We start from the raw sequence: 20,398 nt of genomic DNA, 5'->3' as shown, positions 1-20,398 counted from the left end.
AATCAAGGTTACAAACTACATTTTATGTAAGCTAAAATATCAATGTCACCATTTTATAGCAGTTCAAGGTTAAGTTAAGGTCAAGGTTAAGTTAAGGTCAAGGTTAAGTAGACAGATTTCGATGCATGAGGATCAAAATGAGAAATATTTTGAAATTTTCCTGCTTGTTCCCGTTTACATTTCTCTCACTATATTTTTCATGACCGGCTTTATCGGGATTTTCCCACTGGTAATTACCGCTCAGAATAAATAAATATTAATAAACCTTGATGTACAACGAATTTCTTATAATGAAAACTTATTTAGTCACCATATTCATAACTAAACGTAATGGAGAGCAGAAGGGGAGCAGAGCAGCCAATACAAATATAAGTGAATATGCCAACTCACGTAGTAGTCATAGAGACCTCTGCTGTCTCTCTATCCATGCTTATTTATGCTAAGCATGTAAAAAATTAAATACAAAATTATGGCAGACATCATCAATATCAGTCATTTGTTTACAGTGAAACCTTGAAGAACTTTGCTTGTTAGAGGTACGAGCTGCAGGCGTGTAAATAATGGGTGTACCAATCTTTGAATGAATCAGCGTGCAAAACAGTGGCTGTTTCCAACACTATATTTGTTGAAATGTTCTCAAACTTAGCCACTCAGCCAAAACCGAAGAGAAGGTTGCCCAACCAACGGAAGGTCCCCTTCTGCAGGCTGCGCATATGACTGATCATCTACCTAACTATCAATCATAGGTGATTATTATGTTAGGAAACTGGTGAATGTACAGTATGTACCAGTAGGGACATGTATGTGCCTGTATGATCATTTACATGAACACTGCCTTTGGCAATGTTCTGGGCAATTTTAATTGTTAAATAGCTTTCAGAAAGTTGGAGAGCAAAAGTTTTTGGGGTATTATTCTCAGACGAGCATTCACACAAGTTTGGCGTCTACTCACTTATAATCTATATTGACAAATCCAACTGTGTGTTTGCGTTAGTCAGTTTTACATTATATATTTTATATTATGCTGTATATTTTACATTATATATTTTACAATATATATTTTGCAATATATATTTCACATTATATATTTTACAGTTTACATTGGAGAATTGTTGGTAATATTTTTTGTGACATGTTCACCGAACCGTTATCTAAATTCTCTAAAAAGCTGAGTCTGATAGACATATAAGTTCTCTCATACATGAATCAGGCCCACTAAAACAACCCTGGTTATCTGGTATGCAAACCATTAAACAAATCTGTGTGGTACACAAAATACCATTCCTAATGTTGCTATCATCACCTGAAACTGATGTCCCTGATGTCAACCCTGCTTATGTCAAGTACTTGTTATGTCATTAAATAAAAATAATTTTTCTGTTCAAAGACATTTTTACTACCCAGGCAATGCCGGGCATTCACCTAGTATATAATTTTGTCAGATAAATCAAAATAAAAAAATTGAAACCAGTGAGCAAATACCATCTTGTCTAAATGGGAACACTTGAGTAAATGGGATGCACCATCAGAGTCCGGCTGAGCTGCCACACACCTCCTAACTTTAGCATCCTTTTTTCCTTCACAATGTTTCCAATGTGTGGATGTGGAGTTGGAGTCGTGCACACATTGAATTATTATGTGGTAAGTGTTAATGGACATTTGCATGTTGCGGATTAATGCGAGTGCTTTGTTAATAAAATAAGGATTTCTATGCCAGAGATCATTTCAGCGCCCTCCTGTACCGCTTAGCAGCACGCTTTCAAAATAGGAACGAGTGAATTGTTGAAAGTCTTTAAAATGGAACCGCTTGTACAGCATTTTCGTTCACATCATTTGCAAGCGTTGCTTTCATCTTTCGCAAGCATGAAATATTGGATAAAAATTTTTAAAGTTACAAAACTCACTTGACTTGCGGATTTTGGCAGTTTCCATATTGAGGATGATGCAAACCTGTGAATTAACTGTGTCACAGAAACATAGTGATTATGATCTCTAACGACTAGAATACCTGATTGATAGCCTCGGTAAAGAGAGCCTTCTGTTGTAGCCGAAGAAGCTTCATGCCCGCCAGGAAGTCAGACAAGACCAGGTCCAAATGATCCAAGTACGACGCCATTAGCAAAGCAATGTCTTCAAATACTTTTTTCTGCAGCAAAAAGCACAACTCTGATGTTTTGATCATCAATATTACGGCCTAACCGATAAAATTAATGAATTTACAAAATTACCACTAAATAGTTTACATTCGTTGGCCAACAGGTAAAATAACAGCTGTATCAACAACACAACCATTTTAGGTGATCCGACTGTCTAGATGTTTCAAGATTAAAATAGGCAAAACTTCATCGCAGTTGAAACACTAGGAAGAACAAGACATCTCTGAAAATGATGTCAGTAGTTGTGTTTCCTGTTTGTCCCTCTCGCTTTGACATCGGCTATTGTGTTCAACTTTGTATTTGCTCATGAATGGTTTTTAGAATAACACTTCAAATATAACTTTAAACATATTGCTATAGATGTTTCGAATAACTTAAAGATAGGTCGGTTAGAAATTGTCCGATTTTTTCCCTTTAAATGCTGTGAAAACATATGAGTACCGATGCTAATGAGAAAAACAGTACGGTGTCTCATTTTGACATTTGTACAAGTATTGAAGAGTACTAGTATCGTCGTATTCAAAGTTTTGATGGACAAGCTCCTGCTGGAACAGTAACCTTTTTATACACACACTTCCATGCACCAATTGTTATTATTAATTCAAAATATTCTTGATTTTTATTTTGTTTTCTCAGTTCGTATTAATTGTGTCATTCCCAAATCATTTTTCAATGTAATTGTAGCAAACCAAACTTTATTTAGCCATTACTTGCTATTGCTAATTGTTTCACATTTACATTTAAACACTTTTACAGTTGTTGCATTTTTCTCATGATTTATTTGAACTGCACAAAACAGCTTTCTCATGATGTGAAACTTAAAAGTTAGAATGGTACATGTCGCGTATGTTAAATTAAAATAAACTTTTTGTCCAACAACTTTTATTACGAGGGCAACGCCGGGCATCCAACTAGTAGACTTATATAAAGTATCCAAGATTACTATACTGACAGTAACTAGTAGACTTATATAAAGTATCCAAGATTACTATACTAACAGTAACTAGTAGACTTATATAAAGTATCCAAGATTACTATACTAACAGTAACTAGTAGACTTATATAAAGTATCCAAGATTACTATACTGACAGTAACTAGTAGACTTATATAAAGTATCCAAGATTACTATACTGACAGTAACTAGTAGACTTATATAAAGTATACAAGATTACTATACTGACAGTAAGTACAACTTACATCAGACGGTTTAGAGACGGATTCACAGCAGAATGCTAGATTCACCCTGTTCATACATTTCTGTCTGTAACGAGCTTCTAGTTTTCTATAATCAAAAAAGAGTTTAGTCTACAAGCTTTAATTCTATAGACTTACTAACATGAAGGTTCAACACACGCTGCGGAAGACCAATGACACCTGTAAAAAAGGGCTTTTTTCTGAGCAGCAAAAGCAGAAAACTTGACAGGCTAAAAAATAAGTTGTGTACAATTGGAATGTCACCAGATACCGCGAAAATTTGTTTGATGTTTTGTAGTATCTGTAGTAATATGTAGCAAGAAAAAGAAGTGAGAAGCATACAAGACGGCTGATATACAAGACGGCTGATATACAAGACGGCTTATATACAAGATGGCTGATATACAAAATGGCTGACATACAAAATGGCTGATATACAAGACGGCTGATATACAAGACGGCTGACATACAAGATGGCTGATATACAAGATGGCTGATATACAAGATGGCTGTGTACAGAACTCCCACCATCAAACAGTCTCCAGCATCTTTATTTATGCTTTATACTTCTCTGGGCTCAGTTAAAAATAAAAACCTTTGAATAAAATATACTCGATCACTTCTGGTCATGGTGTTTGCAACAACTCTTTGCAGAGCCTGACAATATTTCATTTCTTTCCGGGACTTTAATATACATTTTTAGGCATTAACTAACTTTTTACAAAAGTAAGCATTAGATATCAAATTGTAAGCTGCTCCTTCTGATTAGAGAACATACTCGTCAGAAGACTCATCTCCCCTGATCTGATTGTACAGATTCTCCGATCCACCCACAGGATCCATTTGATGCAAATTATTTCATTTATAGTTGGGCAACACAAGCACTTTGCCTTGAATTGAGAGATTGAGGCTTTGACAGATGCCATAAACTTTGAACAAAATTTCATTACGTTGTGCCTCCTTTAAATATTGAAAACCACACAAAACTTTTGTGTACACCAGCTAAGTAAAGAGAGAAAGGCATACAATCACTTTACCTGACTAGAGCGGACCTCCTTGCATCGTCTGTGCAGTTTTGAAGTTCTTGAAGTCGCCAAAAAGTTCTGCCAGCCGAATCAAAGGATAGATATGTGGCGAGGATGGTGAGAAATAGGATGACCACATTGGCGCCAACAACAACTGTTAGGGAGACAAGCAAATGTTCAATCAGATAACAACATAAAGAAGGCTAACAAAGATTATATGCATTAACAAATGCCACTGGATTATTAAGTGGATTGATGTGCAGAAGTTAAATCATTCACTTTTGTAAGAATCAGAAGCCCTGGAAACGGCTGAAACGGTCGAGGAAGAGACGGTGAGGAGAAAGAGACGGCCAGAAGGATGAGACAGCCAGAAAGACGAGGCCGTCGAGACTGTTACTGTCGCAGGTTATTGAAGACAGGAATACGAACAATAAATTAGATCAAGGAAGACACAGTTGCTACATTAATCATCATAACACATTATGGATTTATACAATAATCAACTATGGCTAGAGCCATAGCTTGATATTACTAACAACAGTCATGGGCACAGCATACACTTACTATAATGTTTTACTTACCACACATGAGTATATAGACGAAGTCCGTGCTGCGACAATGGCCAGATGTTAACTTCCAGTTGAGAAAGCCACATCCAGCGCAGAACCAGACAAGTTCGACCACAAGCAAGCCTACAAATATGCTAATGTAGTTGCTCTAACATGAAAAATAATCCTACTAAAATGTTACAGTGGCGTAAAAATTTCATGAAATGATATGCACGATGTGGTAATGAAATAAACTTTTATTTAACAATTAATTCACACATGATTTACTAGGTGAAGACCGAAATGAATTAATGTACCAAATTCAAACCATAACAGAATCATGCGCTCAAGACCACACAGTCTGATACATGTAATTATGGGTACCAGCTTCACAGTTATTCTGGAACGGGCGGTGGTAGCGGAGTGTTCATCCATTCACCTTAATTAGCATTAATTAATTGAATTACTCACGTGTTGATATATAATTGGTATTTCTCTAACCATAAACGAATTTATCCTGCTTCATTTGTGTAACTGCAGATATAAGCTGAACCCATATAAACAAATAGATAAGCGACGAGAATAATTGTCGATACTACACAGGCTGCTCTAAAATGTACATAAGTTTCCAACTAAAGCATCTACAATTGTTTTTCATAAAGGTTCGCCTCTTCTGGACCATGCCTAAAAACTTGTGAGAACAGAGCCAGTCGCTCTGATCCTTCCAGGTAACAATAGTAGAGGGCAATAGTAGAGAGTTTGTTCATGACCATAGACAGAGGGAAACCACACCTGAGGTAAACTTGTTATAGCTAATAAAGGGGTGACTATAAGTTACCATACACACCTTACAACTTGTTATGGCTAATAAAGGGGCGACTGTAAGACTTCAGTTACCACGTGCACCTAAAGAGTGCTGACAAGCGTTATACTCACACTTACTGTAGGCTCAGACACTGTAGGTGAAATAAGTTTAGAACAATGATAGACTTATAGAGGATGAATGAGTGGTGAAACCATATGCGTGGTGAAGCATATCTATAAATCTCAGTGTTTTTCTGTCATCTGGCGTTCGTCTGTCCAGTTATTGCAATAAAATTATAGCAACGAAAAATCACCTTCGTACTGGATTTGAACTCGCAACATTAAAATCCTAAATCTAATAACAAGCGTGCATAACCACTAACCTCAAGGCTAAGCAGTTCTTACCATACCCTTCGTTCTTACCATATACTGTATATTCTTTTTTGATTACACAAGCTAAATGCGCACTTTTTATTTTTACAGACACAGATAGTTGTATCTGTATGTTAGATAGCTATATGTGTGTTAGCTAGCTTTATCTGTATGTTAGCTAGCTGTATCTGTATGTTAGCTAGCTGTATCTGTATGTTAGCTAGCTGTATCTGTATGTTAGCTAGCTGTATCTGTATGTTAGCTAGCTGTATATGTATGTTAGCTAGCTGTATCTGTATGTTAGCTAGCTGTATCTGTATGTTAGCTAGCTATATCTGTATGTTAGCTAGCTATATCCGTATGCTAGCTGTATCTGTATGTTAGCTAGCTGTATCTGTATGTTAGCTAGCTGTATCTGTATGTTAGCTAGCTATATCTGTATGTTAGCTAGCTATATCCGTATGCTAGCTGTATCTGTATGTTAGCTAGCTGTATCTGTATGTTAGCTAGCTGTATCTGTATGTTAGCTAGCTATATCTGTATGTTAGCTAGCTATATCCGTATGCTAGCTGTATCTGTATGTTAGCTAGCTGTATCTGTATGTTAGCTAGCTATATCCGTATGTTAGCTAGCTGTATCTGTATGTTAGCTAGCTTTATCTGTATGTTAGCTAGCTGTATATGTATGTTAGCTAGCTGTATATGTATGTTAGCTAGCTGTATCTGTATGTTAGCTATCTGTATGTTAGCTAGCTGTATATGTATGTTAGCTAGCTGTATCTGTATGTTAGCTAGCTGTATCTGTATGTTAGCTAGCTATATCCGTATGTTAGCTAGCTGTATCTGTATATTAGCTAGCTGTATCTGTATGTTAGCTAGCTGTATATGTATGTTAGCTAGCTGTATATGTATGTTAGCTAGCTGTATCTGTATGTTAGCTATCTGTATGTTAGCTAGCTGTATATGTATGTTAGCTAGCTGTATCTGTATGTTAGCTAGCTAACGTACAGAATCTATTTTTCACAATATTTGCTAAATTGCTAATTAAATACAGTAGACACTCCAACGTAAATAATCTGTTGTGAGAACAGTTGCAATCTAAGGATATTATGTTATACGAACAGTAAAGTGCAAGTACAGTCATACCTCACATACGAGCTTAATGCGTTCTGGTACTGAACTCGTATGTCAATCTACCCGTGTCTCAACACACTATTTCCCACTTGAAATAACTAAATACAAATTAATTCGTTACCAGACTATGAAAAACCACATAAATCAGAAAACTGCAGTGGGTAAATGTGTTTGCAATTGCGGAAATTTAGTACCTACACTAACAATAAAATAACATAACCCACAATAAAAATTTTAAAAACTTGGTAAACCTAACCTTTGCACATGTACTATATTATTGGCTCACGTTGTAAGTTACTACTGGAAACAAACTACCAACTCAAGTGAACTTACTTGTCTTATTATGGTCTCATAACAACGAACATACTTTTCTATGATTATTCTGAATTGAAAGTGAAGTAAATGAATGCTTGGGACTATCAAAAAATAGAGTGTCTAGACTGATTACAACAACACATTACAAACTTGTCTCTCAGCTGATAGGGTTGTAATCTAGCTTGGCATGATTGATCAAATGCCTTTTTTGTCTCATTCCAAGTAATGTAAGGATATTCTATTACATGTATGTATTGTGTTGTGCCTATGGAAATTCAAGCAATCCTGAGAAATGCCCAGATCTGGCATTTCACCGCTTTCCAAACGAGAAACGATCTGAAACCCGTAATGCTTGGGTAAAGGCGGTGCGAAGACAGGATTGGACTCCAACATCAAGCTCTGTATTATGCAGTGGAAAGACATTATTAGTAGTATTGGAAAGTATTATACATTTTCAGAAAGACTGCTACAGGGTTCCACCAGGTATTGGAAGAAAACCAATACTAAAATCTGATGCAATACCTACAATATTTACAGCTTATCCAACCTACCTTCAGCCAAAAGCTGTGAAAAGACGGACACCAACCATAAGAACAGAAAGCCTGCTGAAACGTGGAAGAACATCTCAGACAGCAGCCAGCACCAAAATACCTCACCCTGAAAATACTACACCTGGTAATACTACTATCCATGATGATGAGCAACCTGCAGCTTCTGACAATCAAGACACACTTACAGCCTTGAAAACGAGCTGCCGATGTGGTGGTAGACCTAAACAGCCTGCTGTCACACGTGTCTCAATATTAAAAAGAAGAATCAAAGCTCTACAGCAGAGAGTCCGTCGATCAGAGCGGAGGAATAGGATTCAAAATAATTTGATCCCAATACTGAAAAAGGACAATAAACTCAACAATATAGAGATTACATCGATCGATGGAGGGATGTCTGGGAGAATTATTGTCAAATAAAACCACAACAAAGCTAGAAAGACTAAAAAGACTTACAGCAAAAAGGTAAAAGAGTTTGCCATAACATTGTTCTATTATTCTCCCAAGGCTTATGAATACCTGCAGACACAATTTACATTGCCAAATTCACGCACTATCCGATCATGGTTTGAAACAGTAGAGTGCCAGCCTGGCTTTTTGACAGATGTCATCAAGAATTTGAAGAATGTCATCCGCAGATAACTGATTCTAAATCTCATTTGATTCATTAGTTTGTTATTAGTTTAATTTCTATCTGGTCACTCTTTGCATTATCAATGATATAGAAGCTTCTAAATCATTGGTATTATCCATTACCATGTGTCTAAGATTCTTGCTTTTCTCATCCAAAGTCAGTTTTATATATTATCAATAAAATATGCAGTCTCACATGCACAAACTATGGAATAATTGAGAAGTTTTTAGTGGTAAGTCAATAGGAGTTCATAGAGCAGCTGATTAACTTTACACATTACGATGGCGTTGCGTCATGCTAATTATAGACCTCACTTGTTTTGATTATTAGCATATCTAGGGTTTACTATATTTATGGATATTACGTTATACGAACAGTAAAGTGCAAGTACAGTCATACCTCACATATGAGCTTAATGCGTTCTGGCACTGAGCTTGTATGTCAATTTACTCGTGTCTCAGGACACTATTTCCTATATGAAATAACTAAATACAAACTAATCCGTTTCCAGACTATGAAAAACCACATAAAACAGGAAATTGCAGTGGATAAATGTGCTTTCAATTGCTGCAATTTAGTACCTACACTAACAAAGTAACAAATGTTTATTTAGTTGTTAAAATCTGAAATAAAATGTAACATTACTATGTGCACTACTAGCGGTTTTTAACTTTGAGACAGGCATGATAGTGGACAACGGATGCCTAAGAGACACTTGACAGCAACACATTCTGTACACTAAACTTTGGTGACGCTGCGCAACAGAAACTTTCAAATTAGCTTGAAAGAATTTAGCTTAACAAACACTTGAAGATAAGTTTTAATTGTTTTCTAAACCTACTTTAATTTTGTCGTCTTATTTTTTATCATCTGTTTCCAGTTTGATGCTTTTCGCTTCACGTTAATGTAACTTTTAGTTAACCTTTGAAAAACTTTTTTCAAACTGGTTCGAGGAAAAAACTGAGCGATTCTGTTTTCAAAAACGGTCTCTCGCATACTTGTGTAGCGCATACTTGGCCATACAGTGTAGCCGCATCGAGAACCAGCTTGTACACTTATAATATATCAAATATTACTCGTATCTCAATAGAGAAACTTGCGTGAAATTTTACTCCTATCTAAATTTTCTCATATGTTGGAGCGCTTGTATGTCGAGACACTTGTATGTCGAGACACTTGTATGTCGAGACACTTGTATGTCGAGACACTTGTATGTCGAGGCACTTGTATGTCGAGACAGTTGTATGTCGAGACACTTGTGTGTCAAGACACTTGTGTGTCGAGACACTTGTATGTCGAGACACTTGTATGTCGAGACACTTGTATGTCGAGACACTTGTATGTCGAGACACTTGTATGTCGAGACACTTGTATGTCGAGACACTTGTATGTCGAGGCACTTGTATGTCGAGACAGTTGTATGTCGAGACACTTGTGTGTCGAGACACTTGTGTGTCGAGACACTTGTGTGTCGAGACACTTGTATGTCGAGACACTTGTATGTCGAGACACTTGTATGTCGAGACACTTGTATGTCGAGATATGACATGTAAATTGCAAATTCTGTGCCAAGATCTTCCCAAACTCCCCCTTTGGCCCTTCAAATAGGAAAAAACTAAACCTAACTTTTAAATTCAATGACTATACATTAACTGCAAAATTATTTCTTTGTATCGACAACTTTTCTTTTTATCTTACCACTTTGACTTGATTAAGTTAAAGATTTGGTGATGTAGAAATCATACCCGCCCGAATGTAACAGTAGCAAGGAAGGTGCTTTCTTGCCTCCGTGTCCAGTACTCCACCTCTTCCACTCTGAACAGCTATCGCTACATGAACGGCCAGCAGGACCAATTGTAATACCATTGTTGTCCCTGGGTACCAGATGAATTTCTGCAAACAAGTCTCCTCATCAGGTCCACATGATGTGTAGATATAGAGTAGCAGTACGGCCAGGGCAAGTAACCTGTCAACAGGTGTCATATTAGATAATAAGTGTCAGCTTGTTTTGGCATGCTAAAGAAGTCCTGCAAAAATGACTAAAGCAGGCAAAAACTCATTTTCGTTACCTATCAATAAAGATAGACAGCTTTTTTTAGTGTGAAGCGCATCACTTCAACATCAGACTTTTACAGACTTAATACCTCAATTACTTTCTCAAATTTTTATTAATTGCAAAATAAACTTCTGATTTGTTCCCCTTGGTCTGCCTTTTAAGAGTTTGTGCGCTTGATAGATGACAAGTACATATTTTACTGTTGCCACCGCTATTCTTTATACAACAAAAAAATTCAAAACCTGAACTATTGTTATAGTTTTAATTAAGCTAGAAATAAAAGACTTTGAATGCGCTGTTTTTATGCTGAAAGGTTGATAGAAACAAAACAAAGATTATATAATATTAAATCATGCTTCCGTATTTAATAGCGCTACACTATTGCTGATGTCGATAGCGACATGCAATAGACTTAAATTCGTTAACAAAGCAAAGGCAAAAACTTGCGTGACAACATACCCGCAACTAACCAACTCAGGTTTGTCTTCAAGATGACTATGAGACAACTTTTAAAAAAGTGTACAACACCTTCAGACAAAAGAAAATGAAAAAGTTATAACACGCTGCCAGTAAAATTAAGATTTTTAGTTCGTCAAATAAATAATGACTCTCTATATAAACAACTAGATGAATGCTGGCATTGCATGAGTAATAAAGCTTTTGACCAGAAAATTAATATTTAATCAACATTTACCATCTAACTTTTAAAGGAAGGTGTTTCATTTCTGTGTGTGCTATAAGTTTATTTAGGTTTATACTATATCTACACATATTTATAGCATTCTGGTAAGTCTGGGCACATATTTTTCTTCTATTAGTTCAAGGGTACTCGCCAAAGCACGAAGCATGTGTATTTTAACCGATGGCAGGTGTAATAAGTATGTGCACAAGTATTCCCAGTATGGCAAGTGGGTCGTGTGCCATAGTGAGTTAAATTCCAGCGCGAAGTGGTTTTTCATTCCTAAAGCTTTATTGCTGTAACTGGACCCAGGAACAACAAACACTTAGATTTACTAGATTCACAGACACTAGATTCACAGACACTAGATTCACAGACACTAGATTCACAGACACTAGATTCACAGACACTAAATTCACAGACACTTGATCCACAGACACTAGATTCACAGACACTAGATTCACAGACACTAGATTCACAGATACTAGATTCACAGACACTAGATTCACAGACACTAGATTCACACACCATTACTGGCTCATCAACCATTTTGAACCATGAGAGTCATTTATTCACCACTTATGGCTGCAGTCTATGGAATTTTTACCTAACTTTTGCGATCATGTTGTTTGATATCAACTGTTTCATCGTTATATTTTCATAAAATTGGTAGTTTATATAATCAAGATGTAATATTTCAATAATAAATTGCAATGTTAGTTCATCTTCGACATACTTGTATCAGATATATTGAAAAACCTTCAGCGGGACTCGCACTAAACACGAACGTAACAAAAATTACTCTCTGCATTTCAGCTAAACAACGAAGTGGTATCTAACCAAACTTTAGTATAAAGTGTTCAATGTTGAACGCGCCACAGTGAAACTAAAACTTCACCACACTTGTTAAAATACCGATGAAAGCACAACTACCGCAGAGGCTTTGACAGCTAAAACATAGATGGCATTGACAGCAAGCTGTCACATTTGAACACAAACGTGCTCAGTCATGTTTGTGTTCAAATGTGCTGAGCGCTTTGAAATTTGAACTTATGACTGTTAGTCATTAAAATTCTGTTCATGTTCTTGAATGAGCATTTCCTTATCTATGACACAATGATACAATCATAGCAGGAAGTTCAATCATATCTGATGAAATTGAAAACAACAACATGAAAGCATTATCAGAGACCTATTTTAGAGATGAGTGTGCATCAGCACCAATGCAATGGTAGTATAAACAGGAAATGTTAAAAGAATGAAAATTTTTATAGACACAGTAAAAAATGTAGATCCTGTAGAAAGATTTATGGATTTATTCAATGTCGTTATGTTGTAGCTTCTGACTGTCTTTACAAAATCCCAGTTACAATGAAACTACATAATTGAAGACGCCGTAAAACCTGTATTTGAACAGCACCTTGTTTGAGCACCACTAGTTGACATTCCTAATCTGTACGAACTGAGAATAGCAAGTGACCAGTAGGGAAGTGTCCACAAAATTGTGCTAACAATGACTCGTTATACCAACATTAATTATAACAAGTAATTCTTTCGTTGTTTCTGTTCGTATCGAAGTTCGTTTTCCAACTCAAAGTCTTTAGGTTTGTTCGTTAAAAACTTTGAATGCAACATTAAATAGAAATAACCAGAAATAATTAATAACAGTATCAGGCTAATAGTAGTTCCTTGTTTAACCCAGTCCTGCTTAGCCTCCCAGTCAGTTTAACCCATTATGACGCTTTGGGCGACTTGTGCTAAGCAAGCATCCGTAAAAGTTTATCATTATTTTCGCGAAAGGTTTTTCAGATGGCAATGCTTAAAAGTTTTGCTCTGCTAAAAAAATGTTTAGACCCTAATATCGACTAGTTCAGCAGTGCAGATGTAGAGTTCAGGTCAGAAGACACTGTAGAAGGTGTTGAACAGCCAGAAGATGATAAAATTAATATAAAAGCAACAATGAGAACGGAACCTGCCGAGCGAACGACGCAAATATTTTTGTTTCAAAAATGTTAATATTTCTTTTAGCATGTATTATAATTATGGTTTGTTTATGTCACTTGTTCTTAAATATATATTAGTAGCTTTTGCTAGATTAATATTGTCAAACTTATAAATTGGCAGATTTATAGCATACTATTTGATAGCACGTTTGCAGTAATCTGAACTCAGATTACAATGGACCGACGCTAGTAACTCCTGTTTTATTGCACATAAAAAGCCAGTTTTGGCTGCAAACTTTAGCAAACATATCGCTGAGTGCAATCAGCTTTTATACAACCTTGTTAAATAAAGTTATAAAATGAAAATATGCTTTCAAATTTAAATTGAAATAAAAAATTTAAAGCTCCAACAAATTGTAACACAGGCTATAATATCATCGCAGGTCTATTGCAAGCAATAGATATCAACGGGTAGAGACATGTATCAGCTTCCTCGTGCATATTTATTTAGATATGTTTAACAAGCTGGCGGTGAGCTAGCAAATTTCTTGCGTCCAAAAGGGTTAATGTGGAACTGCCCGAAAGAGAGTGCGAAAGGTGGGCAACATTCGATTAGCTAGTGAAAGGGTTAAATTTATCTTCTCAACATTCTGACGAGATGCTTGAGAATACAGCACCAGCCTTTATTGGAACATCCGTTCTAATAAAGCGCCACTCAAAGGGAAGGCTTAAAGAAGCCTTATGGGGTTATTGGCGTTTTACTCTACTTGTATGGTAGTTGGTAGGCCAGATAAGACCTCAACAGCCAATGCAACTCGGGTCGGCTCAGCTCTATGAACAATTTGAGACCGACTCGGGAGGAGGCAGAGCCAAAGCCCTAGACCCGATATATACAAGGAAGAATCACAGCTAGACAGAGTCATTTTGCACTTGATTGATTGTACATGTTCTTTTACCGTATCTCATAAACTGATATTTTAGTACCATGTTATACTACCATAAACTGATCTTTAATTAACCGACTTATAAAAATACCTAATGACTAACAAGCTACAGGAAAAGCAATACACAAAAGATAAGTAATGAATATTCATGTCTAGGCATAAGTAATCTATATTATTCAGAGCAAGACTCAACTCCCCAAAGACCACACCGGAATTTATACAGCTACAGGGTAAAATTAGTAACAAAAAACATGGTAAACCTTTCAATGCTCGGTTTCCAATTCGGATTGTAGAGTAATGCTGGAAATCTTTAGCAAAAAATGAGCTCCCAAAATAGTTCCTTTCAGCCTGGCTTTGAGCAGCCAGCCATACATACTAGTGAATGTAACTAGTGTTCTAGGCTATTTATCCAATATCTAGCATCTCTAATCTGTATATAGCCATACCTCGACATACAAGAGCATAATGCGTACTGGGACTGAGTTCATATGTTAATTCTCTCATACCTCAAAGCAATATTTCCTATATAAAATAACTAAACATAAATGAATGTGAGCTAGCAATGCTGAACTGAAGCTAAACAATGCTAGCAGAATGTGTTCATAACGCTGAGTACTAGCATTCATGAACACATGAAGATAAATGCAAATGCATTATACAATCAATTCATGTGGTTCAGGGATTGACTATAAGATCAAGCTTTGCTAACTTGTTGCTGTCTTTCAGTCAAGCAGCAATGTCAGGGAATGCACTGAACAAGTGTTGGACTATTGATTATTTGCTATTTTCAAACAAGTAGTAGCCTATTTATACTGAACGCCTAGGGTACTCAGGATATGCTGCTGATAACGTATTAAATACTGTATGCGGCCAAGTTAGACAATAATGATTGATTATTACAAGACAATCACAGCTCACTACACGACGAGTAGACACGTGTACCGCTAGTAGTTAGTACTACCATACACATCTATCAAGTTTATAACTATTGGTGGTTGATTTATAAATGCTGTTCCACAATGCAGCAACAAAACAAGTTTAAATGAATTGCAAAAGGACTGCATGCGCAAGACGCTATGTTATGTCAAAAAAATTAATATTGTAGACACGTAGATCACGGAAGGTCAAAAAAGCGCTCATGAGGCAGTTTGTCCACATGGTAGATACCGTTGCTCAAAACAACGATCGACTTACAATTGAAGCAAAATGTGAAGTCTAGTTTAATATGGTTTCATGTTTTAACACAATTAAAAAATTTTGATGATCATAAATTGTTCCAATGAAAAACATCATAGTACACCAACAACCACCATTTGGATGGCTTCAAAGTTCCTATGCGTACAGCCGCCACCCCAGTGCAAACAAAAGTGTAGGTCACTTTTGTTTTTGTCACAACACACATTCCACTCGAGATTGGTCTATTCTGATACACTGCACACAACTAAAGAGAAACAACCATCATTTGTTGTTTAGGTCTATATGGCACGCTCAGTGATGTGTAGAAGAATAGTTAATGTCACAATGTAAAGACTCCCAAGCCAAAGTATCATGGAAAGTAGCAATGTTTACCAGATGATGTTGAGGAAGGCGAGACCAACAGCAGGAAGTATGAGGTCATCAGAGCCTATTGACCATCGTCTTCTAAACACCACAAGACCTGGCATCGCTGAAAGGAGTGCCGAGTTCTATGAAATTGACCATAATCGTGTCAAATGAAGTGAGACGAACAAGCATTTTTTTAAAACATTTAAAATGTGTTGTTGAGCAGAGCCCTTGCTCACAAAGGTACATCAAGAAAAAATAAAACCATATTGTTCAATGCTGTATCTGCCAAACAACATAGCAATCGGTGATGTGAACGAAGTGTCTGATATAGTAGTCAGTAGTCTGAATTGTCTTATATAGTAGTCAGTAGTATGAAGTGTCTTATATAGTAGTCAGTAGTTTGAAGTGTCTTATATAGTAGTCAGTAGTCTGAAATGTCATATATAGTAGTCAGTAGTCTGAAATGTCATATATAGTAGTCAGTAGTATGAAGTGTCTTATATAGTAGTTAGTAGCCTGAAGTGTCTTATATAGTAGTTAGTAGCCTGAAGTGTCTAATATCTTCACTTTCTAATACGAAACCATAAACATAACAAAGCATAGCAAATATTCGATCAATTTTTTAGTACTAAGAACTGTGACCGTATCACTTTCTTCACCGACGTCCAACCAGGTGTTTACATTTGTCTTTTACATCTACAGGTGCTTTCAGCTTACGGTAATAAATGACCGACAGTGATCATAGATATGTACGGAACTGTCAAGATAATTTAATAATGTGTGAGCATAAAAACAAATTCATCATAGAACTACATTTTAACACCAAACATACCTTGTATTAAAATGGCAATATCCCAAATATATGTAATATATAAAAAAAAATGCTCACGCCGGTCTAAGCAAATCAATTATGTACTGTACTATACTAACCAGGACTCACGCTTTTCGGGGAACGCGGAAGAATTGGCCGCGGAACAGTTTAACTCGGTGGCGGGTGTATATTCTACTCCCCTAATTTTTGCAAGACCTTATGCCTTGCAAAATCGGTCAAGTTCTTTAAAAGAGTAGACAACTTCAAAAATAATTACATCAATTTACAACTATTGCTATGAAGGCTGCAAAAATATAAATGGCTTTGCTGGTTTTAAAATAAAGGATGCGACGAATGAAACTTGTTCAAACTAATATCCATCATTTTGAAACAGTATAAATAAATTCATTGATTCAGTTTTCTCTAATGGAGTTATAATCTATATATATATTTCTCAAAGTCCGTGTGTTGGAATTCCGTCTGTCTGTTGGAAATCCGGCTATAACTATTATTAGAACAGCTGAGCTTGACAAAAATAAAGACTCAAATTCATGGAATTTCATGGAAATTCATGGAATTCTTACTGTCATTGGAAGCCTAACCTTATTAACTAGCTTAGTAGAGTTTCCATTGGCAATATGCCAGGCCACTAGCTTGAATGGTGCAGTTGTTTGACAAAATTTTAAAACCTTTACAGTTGTTTTTATTTCTCTCTTAATATATTTTAAATACTCGACACACTTCTCTCATGATATGTAGTTTGAAAGTTAGAATGGCAAATGTTATTATATGTTAAATACAAATCAATTTTCTGTCCCAAGACTCTTCTATTACACGGGCAACGCCGGGTGGCACAGCTAGTAAGACTATAAGACAATAGTCCTCACTTATATGAAGACATGAAGACATATAAGACTCATGAAGTCCTATGTTTTTCATTTTTCTCTATTTTGACTAATTTGTGCAGGCTCCTTAAATGTTGTTCATGAAAACTAAAAAATCATATTTCACATCAGAAGGAAGTTTTTCAAGCAGCAACAAAGGGAATTCATATGTTGTAGCAAATACGTACCTACTTAGGTTCTGCAACTTTGAGTCTGTTCAGTCATGATCAGGAGACTTAATTCCTGATTGAGTTCCCTGATCGTGACTGATCAGTTATGATCCCATTAACCTTATCTCAGAGGAGGCTATAGAGGATCATCTTTCTATGCTTATGGTGTTTTTCAAAAGCGGTTTTTCTCCGCTGATCACATATTAAGCGAACTAATAATCCCTAATTCAGAAATTACAACTACCAATTTATCAACTGAGGATTGTTATACGCCTTTTTATTTTTTCTTTATCCCACATCATTTGTGACATTATTATTTGTTTTCATAAAAACCCATGGTTATTGAAAGGTATGCCAACAAACTGTCTTGTTGCAGGACCATTTTCAGTTGCTGAGCCATTTATATGTAGTCCTAAACACCTATTCTTATTGTTGGTCTAGCTTAATTATTCAGGTATCTTAAAGTTCATTTTTATGACTCTGCTCATCGATACGTTAGAGATACACGCTTACATAAGCATACTGTCACTTCTACATACAATCTTTTCAACATACAATGTGAATTTTTAAGAAGTGTTTATCTCAACATGTAGAGTAGTGTCAGTATATGGAGTTATGTTCTCTCAAAGTTTTGCATTTTTGTAAACAAAAATAAAAAGCTGAGTAAAGAATGAAATAAAAGAAAGCCAAAAAGACTAATACTATTAAATTAAATCCTATACTTGAAGATTATCCTAGTGAATTTTAATTATGTCTAACAGGTTTTTAGTTACATAGTTATGCCACATACTTCTATGATTTATTATACTATCCAACTTGAGGATTGCAAAGCCTACAACTTTGTCTACATGTTTTTAAGCTGAAGTAACAACATGAACTGCACTTTGTTACTAATTGCATCATCAATTTAATTTTTACATAGTTTTAAATAGTGATTTTGTTTTGCGCAGTTGATTGTTGCTTTTTAGGCTGTTGAATCTTGACCTAAATACAATGTATTATCTATTATAAAAATATTTTCTCCAACTTATGACAACTTATGGCAACTTCTTCAACCTGGCTAAATTCAAAGCTAGCTCCAAGACCAAAAAGTACATCATTCAAGAATTATTGTATGCAGATGATACTGCTCTCTGTGCAGCCTCCCAAGATGACCTCCAGTTGTTGCTCAACCATTTCTCAGAAGCGAGCAGTCATTTTGGATTACACACCAGTTCGAAGAAGACTGTGACTTTGTCTCAATCTAATGAAGCCAACATATTCTCAATGTCCATTTTCCAAGTCTTTCAAGATGTTGATAAATTCACATATCTTGGATTCTCTCTCACACAGAATACCCCTTTAGAAATCTCAAGAAGACTGGGTCTCGCATCATCGACTTTTGGCAAGCTCACCGAGCCTGTTTAGAAAAACAAGCACCTCAGTGTCAAAACCAAAGTTCATGAGTATGAAGCCTGCGTTCTCAGTGTCCTTCTCTAGGGTGCAGAGACGTGGGCAGCTTACAGACCACAAGAATCCAAGCTCAGTGTATTTCACACCAGAAGCCTCAGGTTTATCCTTGGAAAAACTTGGAAAGATAAACTCACTAATGAAGACCTCTTCAGGCTGACTGGATCTGCTTCTCTTTCTAACAGACGGAAGTTCATCAGACTTCGTTTGGCTGGTCATGTCAATTGTATGGCAGCTGACAGAATCCCTCATGAGCTACTTCATGGTGTACTGGAGAACGGAACCCTCCCAACTGGCAGACCATGTCTGCGATATAAAGACGTACTTAAACGAGATCTCAAAGATTTTAACATTGACCCTAACAGCTGGACGTCTGTATCTAAGAACAGAGTGCAATGGAGGACAAAACTTTACTCAGGCAGCAAGGCTGACACACAAAAGGTCTTTAGAAAACTCCTGATAAGGAAACAGGGAACATGACAAAACACTACCAAGCATTGTCATTACATGACAGAAGCATGCCATTACTACTGCTACTATAATGTATTATTTATTATAAGAAGGTTTTCTCCAACTTATGACTGCATTGCCATACAAAGCAGATATTGCAATGGACTAACCTATTATGTCAAAGTTTGACATAGTGGATTGTTTCCGACGTTTTTAGATAATTTGCATGTGATAGTACAAACCCGTCATCTATTAAATTAAAAGCTATATTGCGAGATTTAAGCTACCAAATCGATATATAGACAAAACCAACTGTTGTATGAACAGAATATGATTGCATAACTTGCTTAGAATGTCTCAAGGACATAAAATTTCCAGAAAGCTCTGTATTCAGTAGTATAATCACAAAAAGCCTTCTTATCACCTTGTTATAGTGTTACACTGACTGTGATTGTGGAAACATAACACAGAAAGCTGCGGAAAGCACTAAAAAAGCTTTAACATGATGTAATTGGATCAGAGCCAGTGCTAGCCTGAGTGAATCTAAGACCACACATGATGGAGCATACAGGAACTAACTAAGATCAAGATAATGGACTGATAGACAGAACTGATATACAACTAGTAACACCAGCGGAGTTCTATAACTGAAATTGAAAAAAATATGTATTTGCACCCCGATGCTTTTTAATGTGAACTATCAGACTTACATGGATTTCCCAAGTTTTAAATACAAT

At 36.1% G+C, this 20,398-nt stretch overlaps 1 protein-coding gene across 4 annotated transcripts in view; it reads right to left on the bottom strand.

The window, feature by feature from the left end:
* Nucleotides 1–16,818, bottom strand: part of LOC137403878 (diacylglycerol lipase-alpha-like) — a 47,183-nt gene extending 30,365 nt beyond the window's left edge. For 3 of the 4 annotated variants that reach the window (XM_068089974.1, XM_068089977.1, XM_068089978.1), the window contains exons 1-7: nt 16,730–16,818; nt 15,922–16,037; nt 10,476–10,696; nt 4,958–5,068; nt 4,389–4,530; nt 3,355–3,439; nt 2,009–2,146 (exon numbers count right to left, since the gene is read on the bottom strand). In XM_068089974.1, coding sequence (XP_067946075.1) covers nt 2,009–2,146; nt 3,355–3,439; nt 4,389–4,530; nt 4,958–5,068; nt 10,476–10,696; nt 15,922–16,016 — 792 coding nt within the window. In that variant the 5' untranslated portion in view covers nt 16,017–16,037; nt 16,730–16,818. The remainder of the gene's footprint in view (nt 1–2,008; nt 2,147–3,354; nt 3,440–4,388; nt 4,531–4,957; nt 5,069–10,475; nt 10,697–15,921; nt 16,038–16,729) is intronic. The other variant, XM_068089976.1, reaches the window with a different exon arrangement.
* Between the last annotated feature and the right edge of the window lie 3,580 nt (nt 16,819–20,398).

Source organism: Watersipora subatra, chromosome 9 (assembly GCF_963576615.1).
Source record: "Watersipora subatra chromosome 9, tzWatSuba1.1, whole genome shotgun sequence".
Lineage (NCBI taxonomy): Eukaryota > Metazoa > Bryozoa > Gymnolaemata > Cheilostomatida > Watersiporidae > Watersipora > Watersipora subatra.
The sequence above is the reverse complement of the archived record's forward strand: the minus strand, read 5'-3'. Positions and strand labels throughout refer to the sequence as shown.